This window comes from Palaemon carinicauda, chromosome 5 (assembly GCF_036898095.1).
Source record: "Palaemon carinicauda isolate YSFRI2023 chromosome 5, ASM3689809v2, whole genome shotgun sequence".
Classification (NCBI taxonomy): Eukaryota; Metazoa; Arthropoda; class Malacostraca; order Decapoda; family Palaemonidae; genus Palaemon; species Palaemon carinicauda.
The window spans coordinates 157,687,569-157,700,873 of record NC_090729.1 but is presented as its reverse complement, the minus strand read 5'-3'; the positions used below and the strand labels follow the sequence as shown (position 1 = coordinate 157,700,873).

The 13,305-nt window shown below is 43.7% G+C and overlaps 1 protein-coding gene across 2 annotated transcripts in view; it reads right to left on the bottom strand.

Annotated features, from left to right (window-relative positions):
* Nucleotides 1-13,305, bottom strand: part of LOC137641561 (protein CASP-like) — a 122,244-nt gene that overhangs the window by 20,148 nt on the left and 88,791 nt on the right. For both annotated transcript variants that reach the window (XM_068374245.1, XM_068374244.1), the window contains exon 5: nucleotides 209-296. In XM_068374245.1, coding sequence (XP_068230346.1) covers nucleotides 209-296 — 88 coding nt within the window. The remainder of the gene's footprint in view (nucleotides 1-208; nucleotides 297-13,305) is intronic.

Sequence of the window (13,305 nt, the reverse complement as noted above, 5' to 3'; positions counted from 1 at the left end):
TAAAAATCAATGAGGTGCTAATTACAGTGCTGCCAGCTAGCCAGAAATAATCATTACCTTCCATTAACATGTAAATGGAATGTGTATGATTTGTAAATACTACATATGGGAGTTGATTTAAATAATGGATTTGAAATTACAAAAAAGTATTCACCTAGTAAATCTTTAGAGCAATACATCTACACCATAAAAAGGATTGGTTATTCACCTGGTTGCAAGTTCTTTGAAGAGCACTAAGTCTGTCTAGAGCTTGCGTGTGTTTTCCAAGATACTGTGGAAGTTCTGCTACCAACAACCTTCAGGCATAAGAAGAAAAGCTAGGTAAATTAATAAGATATAACACAACCATTAAAAAAATAAGTTATAATAAAGATTCTTAATTAGGACTGTGTTGTATAAACTTCAAGGAAGACATTTCATACTCCTAACCATATAAAAACAAGAGTAATTCAGAAATTCATCTCGAATATCTTCATTCTAGATAAATACTCCTATATCTCCCCTAAAACAATCAAGGAGTCTTCAAAATATTATATTATCTAACATTAAGGATACATAAACTTCATAAATAGTATATAGTTTATATACTTTGTAAATTGTAATTTTTAGTAAAAAAAAAAAAAAAAAATCATGCCATCATCCACATATAATCCAATTCAAGTCTTTGACTATTATGGCACACCAGACAATCTTATATAACAAACAGACCATCATCATCATCATCATTATTATTATTACTATTATTATTATTATTAAGATGCTACAAGCCCAAGGGCTCCAACAAGGAAAAATAGCCCCATGAGGAAAGGAAATAAACAAACGATATGAGAAATAATGAACAATTAGAATAAAATATCTTAAGACCAGTAACATCATCAAAACAAATATTTTGTGTACAAATTAAAAAAAAGACATGTCAGATTGTTCAACATAATAACATTTGCTGGAAGTTTGAACTTTTGAAGTTCTACAGATTCAACCACCCGATCAAGGAGATCATTCCACAAATTGGCCACAGCTGAAATAAAACTTCTAGAATACTGTGTAGTATTGAGCCTCATGATGGAGGACTGACTATTAGAATTAACTGTGCTTAGTATTATAAACTGGATGGAACTGTCCGGGAAGATCTATATGTAAAGGATGATCAGAATTATGAAACATCTTATGTAACTTGCATAACACAGACCTCATGTGTTTCACAAAAGTAAATTTGCTGTCGAGAATCACACCTAAAATTCTAATTGTCGTACAGAGTTAAACAAACATTATCAATGCTGAGATCCGGATGTTGAGGAGTCACTGAGTTTGAGTTTTATTAGGATTCAACTAAAAATAAAATCAGTTGTTTCCATACTTGCCTGCAAATCAACCGATGTTCATTCTTTCAATATACAAAGCTTGGCCATGGTAAAAATAGATAAAAATTTTTTTTACATACATGTGTACAAACCCCTGGTTCCCACTAGTGAAGATACAGAGGAGGAATACCTGTTGTGTAATTAATACCACACACCAGCCACCCCATCTTCAATGTTCATTCTTCTTTTAGCCCAAACTAACTGAAGCAGTTTTTTTTTTTTACTGCAGTCTATACACTATATAAATCACTTGTTTCACAACTTGTGTAGCTTGGGAATGAGGCTGCTTTCATTATTGGCAAGGAAGGAAGGTCCCCACCTCTCCTGCCCTTCATTTGAATATCATCATCATCTCATTCTATGCCTGAGTTAGATTTTGCCAGATTTTGCCAGTCATTTCTATCTTGAGCTTCTAATCAATACTTATCCATTCATCATCTGTTACTTAACACTTCAATCCTCAGCCATGTAGGCCTGGGTCTTCCAAATCTTCTAGTGCTTTGTGAATCCCAGCTGAAAGTTTGATGAACTAATCTCTCTTGGGGAGTGCAAAGAGCATGCCCAAACTACCTCCATCAACCCCTCACCAAGATCTCATCCACATATGGCACTTGAGTAATCTCTCTAATAGTTTCATTTCTAATCCTGTGCTCCCAATATTCTTCAGAGGGCTTTGTTTTCAAAGCTACAAATTCTGTTGGATATTGTTTCATTGTCCTACCATGACTCGTGTCCATACAGTAACACCGATCTCACTACTAAACTGATATATAGCCTGATTTTTATATGTAATTTCAGGGGATTTGACTTCCAAATTTTACTTAACCTAGCATTGTCTGATATGCTTTCATCAATCTTTCCTTAAACCTCATTTCTAAAGACCCTGTATTAGAGATCATAGTTCTTAAATATTTAAATGATTCACCTCATTAATCCTTTCTCCTTCCAATGATATTTCCTTTTCCATTGCATATTCCATTCTCATCATCTCTGTAAGTCCTGTGGCATATTGCTGATAAAGACAGCATCATCAGCTTACTCTAGGTCAGCTAATTTCCAGTTACCAATCCCGTCCAATCTTTCTCCGCCATCCCCAACTGTTCTATGCATTACAAAATCCATGAAAAAGATAAAAAATAAAGGTGATAGCACATTCCCTTGAAGTACACGTATTCAACTGTTCACTGGAAACTCATTCATACAAACCCATCAATCCTAAATGAAACATCCACTTGCCACTTCTTATTCCTCGCTGAGTAACATACAATCTACAAGAACAATAAGCAGGATTATATATAACTCATACACTAAGGGGTAAAATGCACACATACTATAGGATCCCCAAATATGCAAAAATTTGGTCGATACACGGCCTCATGTCAATGATAACTCACAAATTTTGAAAACAAATAACACGAATACAGAAATTCCATTAGGGCCAAGGCAAATGGCAACTTACTCATTCAAACATTTTTATTACCCATTTTCAATACTTTCTATGTACTATACAGTAATTTTTCTAGTATTAAATTTTTCTTATGAATAAATAAGACAAACATTAAAAAGGTTTTAAAATTGGGTATAAATAGTGTATATTTCCGCATGCGAGACAACCTAAAATTGGGACAAATTTTAGTGAATTTAGGTCATAGCTGTTATATAAGACGACTGGTGAATTACAAAACAATCAGAGTCTAGACTAGTTTTTGCTGTATTCTTTGAAATCTAAAATTAACAAAATATGACAAACTTATAACAGAGTTTGTATTTTTCCTAACATACAAACCCGAATTCTTTACTATAGGAGATATTTTAGCCCGAGCTGGAAAATACGGCAGAAAAACCTTAACACGGTCGTTAACGAGCAGGCAGGCAATTACCCACCTGTTAGCGGTGGGGGGACCGCCGGTCGGTAGCTGCTGTTTACCTTCAATCGGATTCTAGCTAGGACTATCCTAGGGGGCGGTGATGGAGGGAAGATTTGTGTAAAGAATTCGGGTTTGTATGTTAGGAAAAATACAAACTCTGTTATAAGTTTGTCATTTGTTCCTACACTTAATACAAACCCTCATTCTTTACTATAGGAGACTTAGTCTTGAGGCCAGGGTGGCCAAGGAGTTCCCTATTCCTAGGGAAGATAGTCCTCAGACTAGACTCTTTTGAAGCAACAATCTTCCGTTAATCTTCTTTCCTTGTAGATCCCTATAATCTCAGCACGACTGAAGGTTTGTAGTTTCTAGGAAACAAATATTTCAGGATGAAGTGGGTCAGGAACATTCATCTCGGACCCCTTCAAACTTAGGATTCCCCCGACCTTGCAAAGGGGAAACCTCGTGACCACAAGTATGACTTATATCCTGTGAGAGGAATCAGATGAGTATCTTACCTTATTTCCATTGGCGAGTCCAGCTGAAACTGGATACAGACTAGGATCCCCAGATGGGAGGGAGAAGGAGACGAAGAAGATAGATGGATGTCCTTCTTAAAACCTAGTGTAACCCAGTATCCTCAGCCAATGGTTACTGTCCCCTGAAAGGGCGTAAGGTAGCTACAGCACCCGTTGACCTGTCACAATAGGCCCTATAAAAAGGGTGTCTAGAGACCTATGTGTCACGTCGCTCAAATAGTGAGCGGTGAATGTAGATTGGCGTTTCCAGACCCCAGCACTTAAGACTTGGGAGACTTGAGAAATTTCTCTTAAACGCCAGTGAGGCAGCCACTCCCCTAACTTGATGGGCTCTGGGTTGTGCTGCCTCTGGGTCTCCATGAAAAGACCTCGCAATAACTCTCTTCACCCAGAAAGGGATGGTGTTGCGAGAGGTTCCCTTCTTTACCTTGCTGGTACTAAGGAAGAGATGATGGAGACATGGCCTGAAAGGTCTGGTGCGCCTCAGATATTTCTTTAGCACCCTGAGTGGGCATAGTAACGACTGGTCTGTATCCTGTGTTACCTTATTGAGGCTGGAAAACTGAAATTTTCGAAATCTCTCATCAGTAGATGAAGGATTAAGAGTCTAGCCACAAAGCCTGGTACGAAGTTGCGAGACACTCCCCCCCCCATCCCTTAGAATGGGTGACGACGTAAGACAGACCATGTAGCTCACTGATCCTTTTAGCCAAGGACAGAGGTACGAGGAAGACGGTCTTAAGGTTCAGAAAGTAGCCTGAGGGCCTTGAGGGCTCATAGTGCAGACCCTTCAGGGAACCTAAGACACGTCTCACGGTGATGGTCTAATCTCAATTGGGGGGCAAGATCACTCAAAACCCCAAATCAACCAAGGTGATGTCTTCTGAGGCGGAGAGGTCAACCCCTTCTCAGTCTACAGATGAGGCTCAAGACTTAGCGATAGCCCTTAATCGCTGAGACTGAGAGGAGCTTTTCCTCACTGAGGTACAAAAGGAAGTCTGGGAACTACTGATTCCTTCCTTTTGAGAACCCAATTGCTCCACATGGTAACTGTTGTAGCGGTTAAGAAGTCCAATGTCTTGGCCCCAGCAGTTAGGACTTCCTGTGGGGAGAGCCTGGAGCCTTGGTTTGACAAGTCCTCGTGGTTTGCGAGGTAGCTGACTGTACCAGTCCACGTGTCAAGCCAGAAGGGACATTGAAGTCGCTTCCATTGCCGAGGCTTCTGTGACTGAGAAGAGCTTGGAAGAGTAGAGTGTCTCTTCTAGGATTAGCCAGGTGTGAGCCTCACCGTGAGGGGATCCAAGATCAGAGGAGAAGAGTTGACGTCTCTGATCTCGGCGAACAGACCAGGTTTAAAGGTTTAAACGTCGCTCAAGAATGGCAGAGGCAAGGGACAGTGACATTGCACTAGCAGTTAGAACAATGCCCTAGAGACAGACCATAAATTATATGGTCAATGTCCAAGCCTCCTCTCCATTCCAGCTAGGACCAGGGAGGGCCAGGCAGTGGCTGCTGATGACTCAGCAGATAGACCTATAGGCTCCCCCAAACCCCCCAACCTTAGCTCACAAGGATGGTAAGGTTGCAGGCACTAATGGCACTAACGAGTCTGAGCGGGACTCAAACAACAGTCAGAGACGTTACCAATCAGGCCACAGCCAGAAGATCAATTCTGGTCTTAGGGTTTGGGGTGGACGACATAGCCTGTCTAAGGCTGGAGCGTCAAGAGGTCGAGGAGGCAGATGCAAATCACCGAGGCATGAGATACTACACATAGTTCTTAAGAGTCCTTAAATAGGAGGATTCTAAGTCCCTCGACGGCAGCTCCTCAGGCTGCGCTAATTCCTCGCGTGTTATTACAGGTAAAGTGGAGACGCGAGTAGCAGACAAACCTTATGTATTACCCCTCGCATCTCTCTTATCGAAAGGGGAAGAACGTCAGAAGTCGGAGTGTCTGGAGATAATGGCGAAGACCGTTGACGAGTGTCAGAAGACTCTATCATAAGAGTACAGTAAAACTATTGATGACGATGGTCACGCGCATAGCGCTAATTGCGTGCGTACGTGGAGACACTGTGCTAATTGTTACGAGAGCCCAACGACTCAGCGTAACTGAAACTCGAAGGTTCCAAGTCGTGTGAACTCAAAAGGCCAGCGCGACAGAGGCCCGAAGGACTTCTAAGGTCATGAGAACCCGTAGGATAAACATGACGAGAGTTCAAAGGCTCCCGATCCCGCCCGCCGAAAGGGTGATCGTCACGAGACCCAGAGGGATCAATGTGAGGAGAACCAGTAGGTTCAAAAAGACATCTCCTTGCAGCACGAGGGGGAGAACGTCAGGGATTAAGATAACTCCTCCGCAGGGTAGATTTGTTCTCCCAAAGAAGAACGTCGCTTCAGATAAGGCTCTCGCTCCGCCCCTGGAGGAGAACCAAAAGCGTAATGGGGAGGAGCGTAGATCAGCAAACTCCAACAAGTTTTCTCTCGTGAATGGGAGGAAGGTTTTCCTGAAGGGGATCGCCTAAAACAAGCTTTCTCCCTGCTCTATGGGGAAAAGCGTAGGCGTAATAACCTCGAAAACGAGGGAGAAGTCCTCCCGAAGGAGGATATTGCCTAAGGCAAGATTTCTCCCCGCTCTATGGGAAAAAGTATAGTCGTAATAATTTCTCTCTCGCGAACGAGGGAGAAGTCCTCCCAAAGGAGGACATCGCCTAAGACAAGCTTTCTCCCAGTTCTATGGGAAAAAAGCATAGGCGTAATAATCTCTCACCTGAAGGAGGACATCGCCTAAGACAAGTTTTCTCCCAGTTCTATGGGAAAAACGTAGGCGTAATAATCTCCCTCTCGTGAACGAGAGAGAAGTCCTCCCGAAGGAGGACATCGCATAAGACAAGCTTTCTCCCAGTTCTATGGGAAAAAAGTATAGGCGTAATAATCTCTCTCTCGCGAACGAGAGAGAAGTTCTCCTGAAGGAGGACATCGCCTAAGACAAGTTTTCTCCCAGTTTTATGGAAAAAACGTAGGCGTAATAATCTCCTTCTCGTGAACGAGAGAGAAGTCCTACCAAAGTAGGACATCGCCTGAGCCAAGCTTTCTCCCAGCTCTTATGGGAAAAAAAAATGTAGGCGTAATAATCTCTCTCGCGAACGAGGGAGAAGTTCCCCTTGAAGAAGGAACAAGCCTTAGACTTGCTTTTTCCCCAGCTCAAGGGGAGAAAGCACAGTCTTTGGGGACAAGATAGCAGAGGTAAAACTCATCGAGCTGTTCGCAACTCTTCACGAAGGAGGGAAGGTTGCTGAATGGCTGAAGTGGGGAAGCTCTCCCTCGGAGGGGGTTGGTTATCTCACGCAGCCCAATTCCGAGGAAGGTTATCACTCCCTCGTAAGGGGAGGTTCTCTAACCCCTAGAGGCGAACCTCCTAGCAGCAATCTATGTTTCCCAACAACAAGTTGATCAAGTTGCAGGTTGACGAGTGCTACCTCGTAACATGGGCAGCTCATGAGTTGCCACATGAAGGGCAGGATAACGAACAGAGGGGTCGAAGCCATCGGCATTGTGTTCTACGTCGCTGCTATCTAGATGTTTTCTTTTAGCCTCTCTAACACGTTTCCCCTTTTCCTTCCGCTCTCAACCGAAGAGAAGGGCCAAACCCCTGCATCTTCTTCCGAGGTTTCCGAGAGACTCGTAATCCTTAACTCATTAGGAAGCAAAGGAACTGGGGAGGTTGTCCTGTCTGAAACACGAGAGCGAAGGATTGACCCTGCGAGTGTATGATTGGAGATTTGCATGTGTAGCGCTAATTGCATGCGAACACCTTGTGTGACGGGAGTCTGAAGACTCTGCCATAAGAGTAAAACTCTTGATGGTCATGGGCGCAGTGTTGGTTGAGCGTACGCGAAACTCCGCGCGACAGAGTCCAAAGACTCTCTGTCGTAAGTGTAAAACTCTTGGTGACTTGTTTCACAAGAACCAGAAGGTTCAGCATGATCACGTGTGTCCCTCGAGGTTGTGTTGCTAGAACCCAAAGGGCCAGAGCAATGGGAAACGGAAGTTTCCCTCGTCACGAGACACCGAAGTGTCAGCGTGACTAAATGCACGAGAGGCCGAGGTTTCAGCAACTTGAGTTGCGTGAAAACGAAGGGATAACTCACCGGGAAACCGAAGTTTCCTTGTCACGAGAGGCCAAAGGGTCAGAGATCAAGAAGTCGAAGGCGAGAGCGATCTTCTCTGAAGATAAGGAGTGAAAGTGAGGAGAAGCGCTCTTTCTAACTTTTCTAGAGCAAACGGAGACCCTCAAACTATTATGCGAAGAAGAGGGTTCGAGGTCAGGACGTGCTTTGCCCTTGGCCGCGCTCCTGGCTTCTTAGATGATCCCTCGCAAGAGAAAGACGACAGCAAGGCAGAACGATGACGAGAGGGAGCGCTCTTCTTAGGTTTGTGCCATGAGCGCTTATAGTCTCGAAGAGAGACAGAAGGGGAGGAAGAGCGAGAACGATGATGTCTCTTCCTATATCGCCTGTCTCTTCAGCGAGAACCTCTAGGTAAAGGCGCGCTAGCTCTCCTTTTCCTCTTCTCTCTCTCCCTCCTGACCTCCGAAGAGGGCGATGACGAGGAGGAAGCGCTTTTCTTTTGTTTGTGACGAGAGCGCTTATAGTCTTGCGGCGAGACATCTTGTGAAGAGATAGAAAGCGAGGAAGAGCGAGAACGATGATGTCTCTTCCTATGCCGCCTGTGTCTCCAGCGAGAACGTCTGGGCGAAGGAGAGCGAGCTCTCCTCTTCCACTTCTCTCTCTCCCTCCTAGCCTCTGAAGAGGGTGAGGACGATGAAGAGGAGGAGGAGGTACTGAGATGTCTGCGCTCGCGACGTTGTAATTTGTAGATGCGCAACGGAGTGCGAAGTAGGCGCCGCAGGAGCTGAAGTTACTATATCCACTAAAACTTCCGTGGGCACCAACTGAGTTGATGGGAGGTAGGCGAGGTCCAGAACTCACGAGGGTTCCAAAACAGAAGGGACCTGAGGCCCTACCTTGCCCGCAAGGAACTGGTTCCAAACTTCCTCCGAAGGGAAACCAGGAAGTCCAAGGGCACGCCATACCGCTCGTACATGATCTGGAATGGAAGCAATAACAGAGTCATTCCCGGTGGCGGAGAGTATTGCCCCACTGGGGAAGGCAACGTGATCCACCTGACCAAGAGGAGCGGGAGTTAAATCAATGGTGCCACTCTTCCTCGACTTCCCCACGGAGGGAGGCAGGCAAGGAAGAGAGAAAAAGTCTGAAGGGAGAGATCGAGAGGCCGAAGAAGAGGTCTGTGACTCCTTGCCTTCGACGGCGATCCTTGAGGTAAAGAGTCCTTCTAGGACTTCCTATTCTACCTTTCTCGAACTTCTCCCACTGAGAGGGCGACCACTTCTACATACTTGGCAAGGGGAGCCTTCAGAACACCTATGACCTCTGTACCCAGGGCATAGGGAAAGAGGATCCACCTCCAGCGGCGACATAGAGGTGCCCGGAACACTTCCTCTTATTAGATGACATCACATCTAACAGAGAAAAAGAAAAAGGATTAATCAAAAAACCCAAAAAGAAAGGCTAGTCTGCCAGTCAAACAAAAGCAGGAACAACGGTGTTACCACTGCGACGGCTAGAATTCGATTGAAGGTAAACAGCAGCGACCGACTGGCGGTGACCCCTCCACTAACAGGTGGGTAATTACCTGCCCGGTCGTTAACGGCCTTCTTAAGGTTTTTCTGTCGTATTTTCCAGCTTCCGCTAGAATATCTCCTATAGTAAAGAATGAGGGTTTGTATCAAGTGTAGGAACAAAAAGGTGATTTTATATCATGCTTTTTCTAAACATGCCACCTAAAATGGAAACCACTGCTTTGTTTATATTTCACTGCCAATTATAATGAACAAATGAGGCATTTACACATGCAAGAGTTAAATAATGTTAATAAAAATATTTTACTTACTATATCCATAAAAATTCTTACGCACGTCATAAAACAGGAATACCATTTTGTTTTCGTTCAGTCAACAATAAAAAACTACCGCTAATGACAGTATGATAATTTACAATAATTCTAAATTGTTACGAAGAATAATAATTGTACATTCCATTTTCAAAATATTTCTACCAACTTTAGTTAGGTCAGTTTAATTTTGTATCAACATGTACCCACATCAATTATGGAACCACCAGCAAAAACAAAGAAAGTACTAGACTAATTTTGAATCAAAAGTTATTGAACAAAGCTACCGCTATAACGTTCGATGTGACAGTGAAAGTGGAGATTGGAGAAAGTGAAGATAATTTGAATCATGATGGATTGTTAATGAAAATTCATATAATGCTTATTCAAATATTATTACTCCCATCATTAATACAGCCATTAAAATTATCAAAAGGTTAGAGAGAGAGAAAGATAAAAGTTGCTAAGGACGTAACCACAACTCGAATTTTACATTTTTGGGCTCAGCCATGTCGTCCTGATAGAAGGTTCCTTTAGGCAGCTTTCTAAGGGATATTTGGCTACAGTGATACTCCCAGAAAATTAACCATAGGTCTCCAGAATTCTAACTCCTGGCGCGAGTATCCTTGATATAACTTTTAAGGATACTGTATCGCATAAAATCAGGGGACGTATTTCTTGATACAACATATGGCAATCTTCACCCCGAGTAGATTTTACTCTTTGAGGGGGAAGTGGCGAAATGAAGGGGAGCCGTTATCAAGGTTACCCGGTGGATCCCCTCCCAGTACTACTACGGCGTACCATTCCTTTTAAAAGTAGCATTTAAGCACGGTGTTCTCCCACGCTTCTCTCGGTATTGTTACTTATTTTCAAGGAGTATTATCATGCAATCTCCAGCATCTTCATCCTCTGGAAAGTTGACTATTTAATCTTTCCTGTGTATAATCTTTAGCTCCCTTCTCACAGTTAAATTAACATAATTTAGGTGTGTTAAGCGGAGCACTGCCATCCCCGGAGGCGGCCATTTTAAGACCGCTGTCGCACGCCATAAATGCTTTATTTAGTTATTAGTGCGACATTCCTGGTAATTAGCTATAGAGAAATTCTAGTTCTAGCTAGTTAGGCAAAATTATACTAGTGAAGATAAGCTTTACACATGTAATATTTCCTCTTCCGAATAAACGTTTCTATCGTATACGATAGGGCCTCAGTGGTACTAGCGTAGCCGAGATCCCGACTCGGGTTAGGCTAGCTTAACTCGTTTTAGTATACTTTAGTAACGTTATCCCCCGTTTAACCTCTAGTATCGTTTTATTATTTCCGTCGGGGAGATAGATTTCTCCTAGAATTACTAGTATAATTCGATACGCTTCCCTTTCAGAGAACTGAGGATAAACCCTTCCTTCCCCCTGAGCGCCGCCAGCCCAAGCGACAACCCTATCTTCTGTCATCGCCATCGAGTAGTGTACTCCGGCTTGACTTGGATAGCGTTTTCTGTCGATCTTCTTTGCCGGCGAGTATCCCGGCTTTGAAATACGATAGTAACTCAGGATATTCTGTCTTTTTGCCGACAATGCTACCGATAGGGGAAGAGTCATTCTCCTGCCAGTTACATCGTTGGCGGCATAGGAAGTTCGGCTTCCCTAGTCCACAACCGAAAGTGGGTAGTATAATTGCCGCCACCTTTCTCCCTGTGGACTAGAAGACATGTCTTATATCCGGCAATGTCTCAGGCTAGGGAATCGTTATTTCTCTGCCGTCCAAGACGGTGCCGGTATAGGAAACTATGCTTTCTTAATTTACAGCCAAAAGTAGGAGGCATACCTGCCACCACCTTTCTCTGTAAAATATAAGACCCTTTCCCTTCCCCTTCTGTCCTTTAGTGCTGTCACGATTCCTGTGGCCGGTATTCTACAATCACCCCGCTTGCCGGGCTGACTGGGTTACCGGCCGGGCTCCTACAAAGGCGGTTAGGTTACCGCTTCGACCATCTCCCTAACGGAAGCTAAGCTCCAAGAAAGGTTGAGCTGGCCCTGATGGCTACCGGTGGGAAACCCATTACTCTTGAGTATTCTTCAGTCCTCTCTTGGACTGCCATCCACAAACCCTGTAACTGGCAATACAGCCGGCAACAGAAATTGTGGCTGGATGGAAGCTAAAATCAATGTTTTCCTCCCCTTCCATTTGAATCCTCATTCTGGAAAGAAGGCAGTAGAGGCAGTAGTCCCTACACCCCTAATTATTGTACTAAACTATAATAATACGGTAGTCCTTCTTTCCATTCTATCTCTCTCTCTCTGTCAGCTAGTGCCGCCAGGTACTAGCCTAACCCGGTAGCATACCGGCAAAACTACAGTATAAGACAATACAGTAGCCAGTATTCCTGCAGTATAACAATACAGCAGTTAGAAAACTACAGTATATAATGATATAGTACAGTAGTATGAAATTTTCAATATATTCTGTGTATCCTTTCACAGTCCATTGTTGTGACTGATTAAAAAATGTTGAGGTGAAGTATTCCTTCAACATTCTGATGAATCCTAGATCATCGGAACACCCATGATTACCTTTCAGTATTAATATTCTACAAGTGGTGGAGTTAGTGTTAGTATCCACTGACTCCGGCTCTATGTACGAGAGTTATTCCACTCTGTATTTTCCCTAATAAGGAAATTAAAAATATTAATATTGTAGGTCACAGCAATTGCCTGGAGAGGAAACACAGATATGTGTCTTTCCTACCTCTTTTCTTGCTTACTATCCTAAGCTATTATAAATGATCGTAAATTATACTATTTTATGCATGTGTAATTTTATCAGTGAGATAAATTACCCCATACTCATTTCACTCTTTCTTTCCTTACAGGAAGTGTGCAGTCCTGTTCTGCAACCACAGAAGTAGGGACCTTTATGGCCACAAGATGTGCTGGTCTCATGCCCCCTGTTCTATCGCAACTGAAACCCTGAGGCATTGGGATCCGAAGGGTTGCACCACCTGCTCGGCCCTGATGACTGAAGGATTCAGTGAAGATATCCCCAAGACTACGGAGTCAAGGGATACAGCGAGAGAAACTCTTCGGAAGTGGGTAAGAGGGTTCCAAAAGAACTCTCCGGGACCTTACCTGCCCAACGAAGCTGAGATGCCTTCTGTTCCCTAAGGCCAAATCCGACGCAACAGGTCAAGCCTCCCTTCATCCAGCTGACGATAGAGGCTACCATCAACAAGGCACTTGAAGGCATGGACATCCACCAAGAACGGATGTCGGAGGTGTCCACCGACACAGAAAAGGATCTTCTGCAAGAAAATCCTGAAGAGGAGGTGGCTCAACCACCCACGGAGGAAGAAGGATCCGTGTCAACGATAACGGAAGACCCTCAGTTTTCTGTGACGGCATATCAACCTGTGCCGTCAACTTCATCGGCCCCAACTCCCAATCTGGAACCGCTGATAGCCAAGAGCAAGGCGCTCCTAGGACAGCTTCAACAGATGATGGAATCGTTCCGCAAGGAACAACAAGAGATGAGAAGGGAAGTAAGAGAAGCGAAACGCTCGGGCGT